Source organism: Gopherus flavomarginatus, chromosome 8 (assembly GCF_025201925.1).
Source record: "Gopherus flavomarginatus isolate rGopFla2 chromosome 8, rGopFla2.mat.asm, whole genome shotgun sequence".
Lineage (NCBI taxonomy): Eukaryota > Metazoa > Chordata > Testudines > Testudinidae > Gopherus > Gopherus flavomarginatus.
Genome location: NC_066624.1, coordinates 37,213,626 through 37,228,311, shown reverse-complemented (window position 1 = coordinate 37,228,311; position 14,686 = coordinate 37,213,626). Strand labels below are relative to the sequence as shown.

The 14,686-nt window shown below is 45.3% G+C and overlaps 1 protein-coding gene across 8 annotated transcripts in view; it reads right to left on the bottom strand.

Annotated features, from left to right (window-relative positions):
• Positions 1–14,686, bottom strand: part of DIAPH2 (diaphanous related formin 2) — an 879,031-nt gene that overhangs the window by 179,833 nt on the left and 684,512 nt on the right. For all 8 annotated transcript variants that reach the window (XM_050965017.1, XM_050965016.1, XM_050965012.1 and 5 more), the window contains one exon: positions 13,485–13,620. In XM_050965017.1, the coding sequence (XP_050820974.1) occupies positions 13,485–13,620 (136 nt within the window). The remainder of the gene's footprint in view (positions 1–13,484; positions 13,621–14,686) is intronic.

The following is a 14,686-nucleotide window of genomic DNA, read 5'->3' as shown; positions in this document are numbered from 1 at the left end:
GGCATTCAAAGACAGGCCTCATATTTTATTTCATATTATGATTTTAAATCAGCCATGCATGCATTTATTCTTTCATTGAGAGCATTTGCGGACAGCTTTTTAAAAAAGATTATCACTGTTAAAAACATAATGCAAATCAAAATGGAATTCCATAGCAACTCTGAAAGTCACCTCCCATAGCCAAACTTCACCAATTCCAACTGTTTTGGTGCCAGAACAATTTTTTTTTTAAGTTGCAATTATAATACAGTCTGAAATACAAGATTACATACAGGTACTATTATTTTCTGCAGGACTCCTGCATCATGTAATGTGCAAGTTTGGCAGTGTTCAGTTAGTAAGGGAACCGTTCAACATTTATTTTCAGCCCTACTATTCACTGCATAGCTCCCTACGTTATTCCTGGCTCAACATCCAAATTATACATTAAATGAAGCTGGAGTGTGTTGCTACTTACATTAAATTAAATTAAAATTAAAAATTAAAAATTAAATTAAAAATCCGTGGACTTCAACCAACATGTATTGGGGTAACTGCTAACAAAAAGTGGCTCAGAACAAGTCACAGGCCCATATTATATATATATGTATGTTTTATTCACAGCGAACCATCTAACCACAGGGTGAAAAAATAGTACCTGATCCTGTAATTAAAAAGCTTCATAAAACAGACACACAAAGGAGTACTGTGTGTTATCTTGCCTAAGTTTACTGGTGGAAATATAATTTTGATACTTGATTCTGGGAGGGACTAACTGGTATATCACTTATTCAAATCACCCTGCTTTTGTCCTCGTGAAAATATTTGAATGTTGTTAATATGGATGTATTTTAATATTTTAGGGGTAAATACTACCCTGCCTGGAGCAGCAAATGATTAGCACAGATGTTATCGAGCGTATCCTTTGCCTGACTGTTGGAGTAGGGGGGAAAGGAACTCCTTTTATCCTACCAGCTGCAGGAAGCAGGATTTATTATCACTGTTGATATTTACATAATATCTAAAATATGCTAGTCACTTAACAAAACTTAAAAAAAAATCCTTGATTAAGCCCTTAAAATGCAGGTAGGCAGTAAGTTTACTTAGACATGTAAACTAAGAAGCTGGAAAACAGAAGACACTTGTTTGCTCTACAAAGGAAGGCTTTAGGGGAGTATTAGAATTTTATATTCAAAGATATAGTTAGAGAATGAGTGAAAAAAACAATGCTAGGTTAAAATATCCCCGGGTGAAAAGAGTCACCTTGTCAAAATGACAGCTTGAGAAGACATATGCATCTTTCCACTGACTTCTGTGTCATGTTGGCTTAGAAAAATTTGCAAGCCATTTTCATAAGCAGCAGTGACCCTGCAGAGCTGAAAGTATCAAGTAAAAAAACCTGGTTTGGCAAACTAAGACATACTTACTGAATGAGATTGTTCTGGATTCTAATTGTCTTTTGCACTAGAGGTATAACACATGGAATGGATATTATGGTATATAGTGGTTTTATTATAGAAGATAACACATACTTCAGCAATGTAGATAGATAGATAGGTTATTTACATCATCAGGCCCCAGTTAAGATTTGAACAAGGTCACTGCGGATAGCTACCGGCAGTTAAGTATTATATACGGTGGTTTCAGCACATTTTACAGTGGACAGTCAACCACACATTGGTATTTTCCACACAGATCAAGGACCAAATTAAAGTGAAACTTCAGTTAAAATCTACTTCCAGTAAAATTCCTTGATGCTTCCAACTGTCTTGATCACATTTCCCAGAATATCTCCTTCTTTGGCTACATATTAAAACAAATTTCCAGCACTGTCAGCTGACACAAGTGGACATTTAATAAGGAACAAAGGAAGCCTACTGATTGGTCAAGTGTTGAACACATCTCACTAAACTTAATCTAATAAAATGGAAGTTTATTCTTTCAGGAAGAATTTGTATTTAAACTGAAATTAAATAGAAAAGACTTCACATAGTATTGTGAATTAAAAGAGTTTCCCACCTACACAAGTCATCAGAGGGTTATCTGAACAAATCTTTTTTTTTTTAATATAGTGTCTTTTCCACTCTAGGCAGATGCAAAATAATGTTAGGGTATGTGGTTTCACAGCAAACTCTGAAGAAGTCATGTCAAACAAAACAAAACAATCAATCAAACAAATGTACAAACAAACATACAAACAAACGTAATGTGGTTTTAGAGGCTCTGTGGCAAAATCACATGAATACGCTTCCAAAAATATTATGTCCAAGAATTTTTACAAGACTACCACAAAAACAATTTGTATATGTATATCTCTGCGCATAAGTTACAGTGATACAGTGGAAGTCTGTACAACTACATAAAAAATACAACGCAAAACATGAAAGAATTAGGAAAACATAATTTAACACGGTCAACAAATATAGCAAGGTATCTAATAAATATGTTTTCTTAAAAATAATTAGTTGCACATCTAAGAAAGATCACAGACCTAGATGAAAGGAAAACTGTCCTAATTTGGTTCATTGCAAAGTTCTGAGTGTTTACAGGTGACTAGCCATTCTTGCCAAATATAAATTATACAAGGACTGATTTAACTACATATCAATATAGTTAAAGTGGTACAACTCCTTTAGTGTGGATGCAACATACTGGTATAGCAATTTCCACATGAGAAGAGAATTAGGTAGACTATTATAAGGTACTTTTGCATTACTATAACTGCACCCACAGTAAAAGCCAAACCAGTACAAATAGCTATACTGGTACAAAAACTGTGTGAAGACCAGGATTTAGGTTTGAAAGTGTAGTTGACATGTTCATCGCTCAGTGATGGTGGCAACTATCTTTCAGAAAATTCAGATTATTTTGAGCACTATGGCCCGAAAGGCACCCTCTTCAGGAGGGCACAAAATGTAATATAAGCAGAACAAAGGGTGGAAATGCTTGAAAACATTGAAAGACAAAGCATAGTGGGCTGATGGCACGGTTTTCCTACTTTCCAGAAGCCCCTCTGCAGGATATTGGGACAGAGCATGGAGGTCTGAGAGGATACAGCAGGAGGGAAGAAATTGTATTCTATAGCACACTACTCACAAGACCCTAATATTTCTATACTGGTTCCATTCTATACATACACTGTTCAAAGTGAGGATGTGCAGAGACATAGAACACAGCTTTTAAGGGCTGATAGGTGGGAAGGAGGACAGCATCATTAAAGTACTGGCAATCTATACTAAAGCCCTGAGAGCTACAAAATTTTGCTTGATGATTATCAAGCTCTGTGGGTTTTAAAAGCCTCATCTCAACTAGCACACAAAACTGACAGCCCCTCCACAAGAAGAAACTGCACAAGTCAGGCCTGGCAGAGTTTTTGAGATTGATCTAGCCCCTGTTGAAGACAATGGGAGTATCTCATCAACTTCAGTAGTAGCTGGATCAGGCTCTTTGTGCTTTTTTCCCATTCCAATTTGTTTCAATTACAGGAGAGTACTGGATGTATGGGATCAAAATGCAAATAATTGTAAAACTGGAGTCAATCATGTTTCTATAAAATAGTATGAGGAATTATTAAAAAAAATGTAGTCAAATTCTTCTTATCGTTTTTAAACCTTTAAAACAAATGGATGTTATTTTTATTTTTCAATCTCTTTCATAGACCTCCATAATGGTGGTAGAAATCTGAAATCATATTTCAACTGGTTGACACAGCCAACTATCTGTCTTGTATACTGTTCTTTAGTCATAATGACAATGCATTAATTTTCCCACCCATGGTTTGATGGCTTTTGTTACATCTACAAGAAAATTTAATTAAATCTCTCCAGTAAGATGACTTAACATATTCATGAAGAAGGTCACTGCAACAACATGTTCTGGAAAACTAGCCAGGAATCTATTTAGTCATGTTCAGAAAGTAGGTTGTCCTAGTTTTTTCCTGATTTTTTTTACACCATTATTTAAGAATTTCCCTTTCCCCCTAAAAAGAAAAGAAAAGAAAAGAAAAGAAAAGAAAAGAAAAGAAAAGAAAAGAAAAACGCTCTTAGAGAGGTCATCTAGTCCAGTCCCCTCACGCATGGCACGGCTAAGTATTATCTAGACCAGGAATCTCAAACTCAAATCACCATGAGAACCAGATGAGGACTAGTACATTGGCCCAAGGGCCACATCACTGAAATCTTTTCATACAATGATACAAAAGTATAGTCAAAAATGAAAAAAAACAAAGAGTAATATAATATGCTATTAAAACTGTAATGCGAAGAGGGGTTTTAATAAAATATAAACACCTGTAACACCTGTATGTGGTCAGTAACACTGAGGATGATCTACACATGGGGTCGGCAACTTCTGGCACGCGACTCGCCAGGGTAAGCACCCTGGCGGGCCGGGCCAGTTTGTTTACCTGCTGCGTGGGCAGGTTCGGACGATCGCGGCTCCCACTGGCCGCGGTTCATCGTCTCAGGCTAATGGGGGCGGTGGGAAGCCACGGCCAGCACATCCCTCACCCGTGCCGCTTCCCGCAGCCGCCATTGGCCTGAGATGGCAAACCGTGGCCAGTGGGAGACGTGATCGGCTGAACCTGCCGACGCAGCAGGTAAACAAACTGGCCCGGCCCACTAGGGTGCTTACCCTGGTGAGCTGTGTGCCAAAGGTTGCTGACCCCTGATCTATACTAACAGTCTATCAACCTAGCTGTAATGTTTTTAAAGTAACTCTTCATACAAAATACGTTGCCACTTTTAACAAACATTATTCCCAACTACTCACAGCAAAGAGTCACACATACTGAACTTCATACCTCAGACTGCTTGTCTAGTCCATGAGGCCCTGCCCCATCTCTTCCCACTCCTTCCCTGCCCTCATTCCAACCCCTCCCCCAAAGTCCCCACCTCCTCCTGGCCCCTATTCCAACCACTTCCCCAAATCTCTGCCACTGCCCTGCCTTTTCTCCACCTCCCTCCCTCTTGTAAAGTCCTAAGCGCCGCCAAACAGCTGTTTGGTGGCAGGAAGTGCTGGGAGGTAGGAGGAGGAGCAAGGACACAGTGCGATTGGGGCGGGGGAGCGGAGCATGGCTGCTGGGGGTGTCAGCACCTATGGCGGGCCACAGGAAATAACTCTGCGGGCCGCATGCGGCCCACATGCTTGAGATTCCGATCTAGACAATCTCTGATAGGTGTTTGTCTAACCTAGTCTTAAAAATCTCCAATGTTGGAGATTCCACAACCTCCCTAGGCAATTTATTCCAGTGTTTAACTACCCTGACAGTTAGGAAGTTTTTCCTAATGTCCAACTTAAACAGTATCAAAAGCCTTACTAAAAGTCAAGATATACCACATCTACCACTTTCACCCGCACATACACAAGGCTTGTTATCCTGTCAAAGAAAGCTATTAGGTTGTTTTTACACGATTTGTTTTTGACAAATCCATGCTGACTGTTACTTATTATCTCCTAGGTCTTTGTAAATGGATTGCTTAATTATCTACTCCATTATCTTTCTGGGTACTGAAGTTAAGCTGACTGGTCTGTCCCTTGGGTTGTCCTTATTTCCCTCCCCCTCTTACTTCCCATTTACAATGCAATTAAGTGTGTGATTTCACAGACATATTGCTGGAATTATGATTTCAATGGAACAGCAGCAAAAAGAATCTAGGATGAGAGGTAAACCGCTTTTTTCTACAAAGCGAGAAGATATGAAATAACTGCAAAAGGGTATACAGAATATTGCTAGACAAATTATTTATATTAAAAGACTAACAGGGACTTACACAGTGTAGCAAACATGAAGAAATAACAATATTATGTCGCTAACATTTTCGTAAGTCCCATTAACCAGGAGTTCCTCAATTTTTGGGTGCTTAGTTTGAGACACTTTCAAGTGGCCTCATTTTCAGAAAGCTACGTTGGTCATTTAAGATGTTTCAAGTTGGGCCACTAAACATTGAGTAACCCAAAGTCACAGGTCATATTTGAAAATCTTAGCCATATTTTTTTTTCCAGGCTTGCTATAGTGTGGGAGTCCCTGGTTAAACTCACTAGGAGACATTTTAATTAAAATGTTAAAACTATATTGGCAGAGCAGTTTTCATAGAAAATGAAGGCCAGTTACCATGGGAACTCCATTTTTTAGGATATCTTGGGCCTGATTTCAAAACTGAGGAGCACTCAGAAAAGACGGTTACTCACCTTTGTAACTGTTGTTCTTCGAGATGTGTTGCTCACATCCATTCCAGTTAGGTGTGCGCGCGCTGCGTGCACGTTTGTGGGAGATTTTTGCCCTAGCAACACTCAGTGGGCCGGCAGGGCACCCCCTGGAGTGGCATCGCTATGGTGCCGGATATATACCCCTGCCGGCCCTCTACTCCTCAGTTTCTTCTTGCCGGCTACTCCGACAGTGGGGAAGGAGGGCGGGTGTGGAATGGATATGAGCAACAAATCTTGAAGAACAACAGTTACAAAGGTGAGTAACCGTCTTTTCTTCTTCGAGTGCTTGCTCATACCCATTCCACTTAGGTGATTCCCAAGCCTTACCTAGGCGGTGGGGTCGGAGTGAGACGTTGCGGAATGTAAGACCACTGAGCCAAAGGCGGCATCGTCTCTAGACTGCTCGACCAGTGTATAGTGGGATGCAAAAGTATGGATGGAAGACCAGGTAGCTGCGCGACATATTTCCTGGATGGGAACGTGGGCCAGGAAAGCGGCAGACGAGGCTTGAGCCGGAGTAGAGTGAGCGGTGAGATGGCCAGTCGGAACGTGGGCCAAGTCGTAGCATGTCCGGATACAGGACGTCACCCAGGATGAGAGGCTCTGGGAAGAGATAGGCATGCCTTTCATGCGCTCCACGACCACTATGAATAGCTGAGGCGAGCCTCTGAAAGGTTTGGTCCTTGGATGTAAAAGGCATGGGCCCGGCGGACATCCAGGATATGTAGCTGTTGCTCCCGGCGCGATGTGTGCAGCTTCGGGAAGAAGACTGGTAGAAAAATGTCTTGATTAACGTGGAAGGCAGAGACCACCTTGGGAAGGAAAGCCGAGTGCGTTCGCAGCTGTACCTTGTCCTTCTGGAATATCGTATACGGGGGATCTACCATCAAAGCACGAAGCTCCGATACTCGTCTGGCCGAGGTGATAGCGACGAGGATGGCTGTCTTCCAGGATAGGTGCAGCAGCGAGCATGTGGCTAACGGCTGAAAGGGAGGGCCCGTGAGCCTAGCTAATACAAGGTTGAGATCCCAGGTAGGGGAAGGGTGCTTAACCTGAGGGTAGAGTCGCTCCAAGCCCTTAAGGAATCTGGAAACTATAGGGTGAGAGAAGGTCGAACTGCCAGATTCCTCAGGATGGAAGGTGGAAATCGCGGCCAGATGCACCCTTATCGAAGAGAGCGCCAGGCCCTGCTCCTTGAGGTACCATAAGTAGTCCAAGATAATGGGGACCGATACGCCTTCGGGAATAAAGTTATGCTGGGCGCATCAATGGGAGAAGCGCTTCCACTTGGCGAGATATGTCGCCCGTGTGGAAGGCTTTCTGCTTCCCAGGAGGGCCTGTTGCACCGGGGTGGAACAGAGCAATTCGGATTGGTTTAACCAGACAGCAGCCACGCTGTCAGGTGGAGGGACTGGAGGTCCGGGTGCTGAAGTCTGCCAAAGTCCTGTGTTATGAGGTCCGGGCAGAGTGGCAGAGGTATCGGGTCCGCTAGAGATAGGTCGAGCAGCATGGTATACCAGTGCTGCCTCGGCCATGCTGGAGTGATCAGGATTAGCTGGGCCCTGTCCCTGCGGAGCTTGAGCAGGACTCTGTGGACTAGGGGAAAGGGTGGAAAGGCATAAAGTAGACGACCTTCCCAGGGAATTAGGAACGCGTCCGAGAGGGAGCCTGGGGAGCGACCATGCAGGGAGCAGAACACCTGGCATTTCCTGTTCTCTTGGGAGGCAAAGAGGTCTATCTGGGGAAAGCCCCACTTCCGGAATACTGAAAGGAGGATGTCCGGACAGATGGACCACTCGTGGGACAGGAAGGACCTGCTCAGGTGATCCGTGAGAGAGTTCCGGACTCCCGGGAGAAAGGAGGCTACCAGGTCTATCGAGTGGGCTATGTAGAAGTTCCACAGTCGCATCGCCTCTTGACAAAGGGGGGGGAAGATCGCGTCCCTCCCTGCTTGTTTATATAATACATGGCCGTTGTGTTGTCTGTGAATACTGCAACACAGTGGCCCTGTAAGTGATGCTGGAAGGTCTGGCACGCCAGTCGGACCGCTCTCAGTTCGCAGACATTGATGTGAAGCGCCAGCTCCTGAAAGGACCAAAGGCCTTGGGTGCGAAGGTGCCCTAAGTGAGTGCCCCAGCCGAGAGAGGAAGCATCTGTTGTCAGGGACACAGAGGGCTGCAACGGATGGAACGGACGACTGGCACACGCCAGGGAGGGCGTCAGCCACCAGTCGAGGGAGCCCAGAACACTTGGTGGAACCGTGATTATCATGTCTATGGCATCCCTGCATGGACGATAGACTGAGGCGAGCCAAGTCTGAAGAGAACGCATGCACAGTCTCGCGTGCTTTGTAACGAAGGTGCACGCAGCCATGTGACCGAGGAGGCTAAAGCAGATGCAGACAGAGGTTGTTGGGAAGCTTTGTAGTCGTTGTATAAGGGAGACTATAGCCTGAAACCGCGGTGGGGGCAAGCTGGCCATTGCAAGATTGGAGTCCAGCATGGCCCCTATGACTTCTATCCTCTGTGTAGGTAGCAGAATGGATTTGTCCAGATTGATTATCAGGCCTAGACGGGTGAATAGGGCCTTGATGACGTTTACATGAGCGGTGACCTGAGCCTCGGAGTCCCTCAAATAAGCCAGTTGTTGAGGTATGGGAAGACATGTATTCGACGACGGCGGAGGGAGGCGGCAACTACCGCCATACACTTCGTGAATACACGACGGGCCGAGGAGAGGCCAAAGGGAAGGACCGCAAATTGGTAATGTTGACGATTCACCACAAAGCGTAGGTACCTTCTGTGCGGAGGGTAAATCGCGATGTGGAAATATGCATCCCTCATGTCGAGAGCAGCGTACCAATCTCTGGGATCCAGGGAAGGGATGATGGTTCCCAGGGATACCATGTGGAACTTGAACTTTCTCATGAATTTGTTCAGTCCTCGCATGTCCAGGATAGGACGGAGGCCCCCTTTTGACTTGGGAATTAGGAAATATCTGGAATAGAACCCCTTGCCCCTTAATTCCTCTGGAACCTCCTCTATAGCTCCCATCACAAGGAGCCTCAAAACCTCCTGCAGAAGGAGTTGCTCGTGAGAGGGGTCCCTGAAGAGGGACGAGGCGGGAGGGTGGGAAGGTGCGGTTGAAACAAACTGAAGATGGTAGCCACACTCCACCGTGCGGAGGACCCAATGGTCCGAAGTTAGCTGGGACCATGCAGGGAGGAATGTGGCAAGGCGGTTGGTGAACTGAAAAGGATCCTAGGAGGTCATTGGTACAGTGCTCTCGGGCGCACTCTCAAAAGTTTGGCTTCGGTCTCGTCAGTGGCTTGGTGGGACCGGAATTGTTACCTCCCTGAGGTCCAGACTGTCATCTGCGAGAGGTACGACCTCGCCTTCTGGTGAAGTCTTGCCTTGGCCGAGGCAGAGAGTAGGGTTGCTGAGGTTGCGACTGGAAAGATCGTCTGAGTCTGCGGTGTATGCATTCCCATCGAACGCATACTTACGCAATTGTCCTTCAGACTCTGTAGCCGAGGGTCCGTCTTCTGGGAGAAGAGGCCCTGGCCATCAAAAGGTAGATCCTGTATAGTGTACTGAAGTTCAGGTGGCAGGCCTGACACTTGCAGCCATGATATACGCCGCATGGCAATTCCAGAGGCGACGGTTCTAGCTGCCGAATTGGCGGCATCCAGCGAGGCCTGGAGGGAGGTCCGTACAACTTTCTTCCCTTCCTCCAGGAGAGCTGTGAATTCCTGGCGGGAGTCCTGCGGGACGAGCTCTGCAAACTTCCCTACTGCCTCCCAGGTGTTGTAGCTGTACCTACTCAGAAGGGCTTTCTGGTTCGCCACCCTGAGTTAGATCTATTCCACAGGAGGCCTCCTTCTCCTCAACAAATCCATTCACCTGGCCTCCCTTGATTTAGGAGCAGGGGCTTGCTGGCCATGGCGCTCCCGTTCATTGAAGGACTGTACAACCAATGAACAAGGAGGAGGGCGTATATACAGGTACTCGTACCCTTTGGAGGGTACCATGTATTTACGTTCAACTCCTCTGGCTGTGGGCAGTACGGATGCCAGGGATTGCCAGATGGTATCCGCTCTAGCCTGGATCGAGTGGATGAAGGGGAGGGCCACCCTGGTTGGAGCCTCCGATGACAATATACTGACAACCGGGTTGTCCACCTCAGGAACTTCCTCCACGGGCAAGTTGATATTGAGGGCGACACAGCGCAGAAGGTCCTGGTGTGACCTGAGGTCAATTGGGGGCGGTTCAGATGTAGACGTCCCCGCCACCACTTCATCCGGGGAAGAAGAGGATGAAACCCTGGGGACAAGTGGGTCTTGGATCGACTCCTGGTCTTGGGGGATGTCCTGAGGTGGCAGATTTTGTCCCCAGGCAGATTTTGTCCCCAGGGTCTGGTACATGGGCTGGAGATTCCTCCATACCCGCCGGGAGGTCTGCTCACTGTGGTCTCTGGTGCCCGATGTTCAGAAGGGCCGGAGCGCGATGGTATATGCGGATCACCTTGGGTTTGGTGGTAGGCCCAAGGTGTCCAAAAGGGCCACTGATGAGGTCCCTGGTGGTTATCCAAATCCCCATATGATGTAATGTCTGCATGGGAGGAGATCGACGGATGACGAGACGGCCACGGGGGGGGCGGAAACTGTTTGATGTGGGTCTCTGCGTCCACTCGAACTGTCCCTACGCGGTGCCGGAGAACAGTACCGAGAGTCGTGACGGTGCCAGGAGTGGGACTGGGACCTGCAACCAGCGTGGAGCCGGGAGGTCGACTGGTGCCTGGAATCGCCGTGCCGAGATCGGCTGCGAGAGGTACGGTGCAGCGAGTGGTGCCGAGATCTGGAGAGGTGCTGATAGTATCTGGACGGCGACCGGGACCTCGAACAGTGCCGCGAATACGACCGGTACCTCGAAGGGGAACAGTACCGGGACTATGAGTGGCCGCGGGACTGGGATTGATGATGGGACCGGGAGCACCTGTGGGACCTGGATCGGGACCGGCGGCGTTCAGTGGTACTGGGCGAAGAAGGTCTCATGAGGGCTGGCTTGCCTATTGACTGAAGAACCCACACCAGCGGCACCGGGGGTTGAGGCAGCTCAGGCTCTGTCAAGGCAATCAAGTCCCATGCCGTGGAGAACGTCTCCGGAGAGGAGGGAACGATAAGTTCAACCACGGCGTGTGCCGGGGAGCTGGTAAGCACCGGACTCGACGGCTCTTGCGACGCCGGAATCAACGGTGCGGAGGACGTCGGTGTCGCGGTAACTGCAGTGTAGCGCTCAGACTGCAGTGTAGATATAGCAGCCGCAGGAGGCTTGTGCTTCTTGCTCCGTGGTGAGAGCGAATGGTGCTGGGTAGGAGCTCGGGCCGGTGATGGTTGATGTCGAGGAGCCTTCACTGTTGGCGTGCGCTCCGGTGCCGAAGAGGCACTTGTTCCCGGTGACGCTGGCAGTGCCGAAGAATGGGGAGTCAATGCTGCCTCCATCAGAAGTTGTTTTAGGTGAATGTCCCGCTCTTTTTTAGTCCAGGGTTTGAACACCTTACAGATGCGGCACTTGCCTGTAAGATGGGATTCACCCAAGCACTTAAGACAGAGTCGTGAGGGTCTCCTGTGGGCATCGGCCTATGACAGGCCGAGCATGGTTTGAAGCCCGGTGAACCAGGCCTGGGCCCTGGTACCGGGTGAGGGGAAGGGGCTAAACCCCGATCCCTCTCAACTATCTACAATAACTACTACAGAACTAATAACTAAACACTAACTATACTTGAAGAAATCGAACTATATACACAATTACAATAGAAACGAGCGAATCGCTAGGGAGGTGGAGATCAGCTAAGCTGCGCTCCACTGTTCCAATGACCGACACGGGCGGTAAGAAGGAACTGAGAAGCGGAGGGGCCGGCAGGAGTATATATCCAGCACCATAGCGGCGCCACTCCAGGGGGCACCCTGCCGGCCCACCGAATGTTGCTAGGATAAAAATCTCCGATGAATGTGCACGCGGCGTGCACACACCTAACTGGAATGGATATGAGCAAGCACTCGAAGAAGAACTCCTTGTGGTTCAATGGGAGCTGTGGGTGCGCAACATTTCCGGAAATGAGGCCAAAGGTCTCTCCAGCTGGATACCCAAAAATAAAGGCTCAAAAAATCATTGATCACTTTTAAAAATTTTGTCCTAATATTTCTGAAGTGTAAGGTATCCCTGAAAAAACTACCTTTCACTACAAATACTGTATATACTTACTTAAAATATAATGTTTTCATTTCAAACACTTCTTCCTAATTGATTGATCTCCAGTTTAGTGCTACCTCAGTTCATGCTAATTATAAGGTTTATTGTAACATCATTCTGGCACAAAACTTATATATCTTGGCACCTTACACAAGGTTTGTCAAAGAAAAAAAATCTATTATTTTGCTAGAAGTGAACCTGTCAGATTTGTTCACTAGGTTGAAAAGAGAAGTAGTAGTCACATACTGTGCATTTTTATGTTTTATGATTGAGGAGGATTAGTTCAGTCTCACAACAGCACAAAAATGATCACAGAAGGAGAACAGCACCTGAAGTCTAAAGTAATCTCTTGTTCAATCTAATTCATATTTGTGTCTTCTCCCCTCAGTTATGGGGTCCAAAGGGATGGAAAGTAAAGCCTGCATTTTGCAGTCTTCTGGAACTGCAAAAAATAGATATTAGGAGCCAATTGATTCCTCCTTCCTCTCCCTCTGGGGCTCTCTCACAGAATGCCCTCATGAACTACATAATGTCATTCTAGCTAACCAGTAACCTCAACACATTACTTTTTATCATGCTTAAATGTCACTCTGTATTTAGGCTTGCAGCTGAATCAGATTTTTCAGCTCATAATAGTACTATTGGGAGAACATCTATTTAGAATATGGAGCCTCCAAGCTCAAAAAGAAAGACGTTAGTTGCCACAATATCTAGATTATAGAGATATTTACATAATAAAATTAATAACAAAACAAGTAAATTTTTTTCTTGGGAGGAAATCCATATAAAAAGAAATCAATTAGCTGCAACAAATGAAAACAAGCCAATAATTTACCACTAAATGCCTTGGAAGAGATATTGCATATAGTGAGTGATAGACGCAGAATAACATGAAAATCAGGTACGCCAAACCAAGGTACAAAATTGACACAAGAAAGTTTACTTGGCTTCTGCACTTTCAACACAGCAATTAAGGACTTTTCATACTAACCTGGAGGAGTCTTAACTAGAATATCTTTTGTTCCTCTACTGAAAATGTTGCCTTACCTTTGTTCATATCAATCAGCTGCTTCTTCTTCTGCTGCCGCTCTAGTCTCTCTCGTTCAGCTTTCTCTTTTGCCAGTTTGGCTCTCTTGGTCTTTTCCTCCATTTCTCTTCTCTTGTTGTTTTCCTTCAGTGCCTCCTGCATGAGAAATGTTGTAAATAGGATTTTCCCACTATTTATGCACTGAAAACTGGGGAACTTGTAATTTAATTTTAAAAAAAATGGCTGTGTTTAGACTTCGCTCCTACTGGGGCTACACTTTTGCTTCCTGAAGAGAGATTTATGTGCTTTTGATAGTATTGAGTAAATAACTTTATTTAGTCAAAACCTCCTGTTTCTTTTTCTATAAGAAAAAAAATCAGGTACAAATGAAACCAAAACATTACAGCTTAGGGAGGTGGAAAATTAAAGTTAAAGAATTACTGAAGGATGATATTCTGGGCAAGTGAAGCAGATTTCTACTTAGATTAGACACACTTAAAAGTGAGGTTTTGAAATACACAGTGCCTAGTAGACCAGTAATGAAATGAGGTGTTAATCTACTATTTTATCATGTATCCAATAAGGGAAAAGAAAAAAGAGTTAGTACCTAATGATCCCGAACATGTAGCAATCCATACAAACCTTGGAGAGAGTGCAACATGAAATACTAATAGGTTTGAGAGAGATAGAGAAGATGATTAGAAATACTAAAATAGTTCTTCACAACTATAACAGCAGGTAACACCTATGGGGAGATGGAAATGCATGAAATTATTCTATAGCAACTCCCTGGGCTTATGTAGGCAAGATAATGGACATACATCAGACTGTCTCAGACAGAAACCTTGAGGATGGCAAGTGGCAAGCTGGAAGAAAGGCAAGTCCCCAGTGTGAAGGCACTTTAAATAAAAGTTACTACAGTTCTGTTGGTTTCTACTGCAGTTTAATTTACACTTTCTGAAATGTTCTGGTTGAGATTTTCAAAGCAGTCTAGGTGATTTAGATATACATCCTGCATTGACACTAAGGGAAGCTATCTATCTGAATTTCTTAAATTCTAAAATTTTCAGCCTCTATGTCTGTTCAAACCACGCAAATGACATAACTCAAATCTACAAAGAAGAAGGAGCATATTTAAGGTAAAAAGAGCCCAACATGATTTTTGCCTACCTCTGCATATCTACTCAAATTAAATCCTGGGTTCTCCAAATGTTGGCAATTT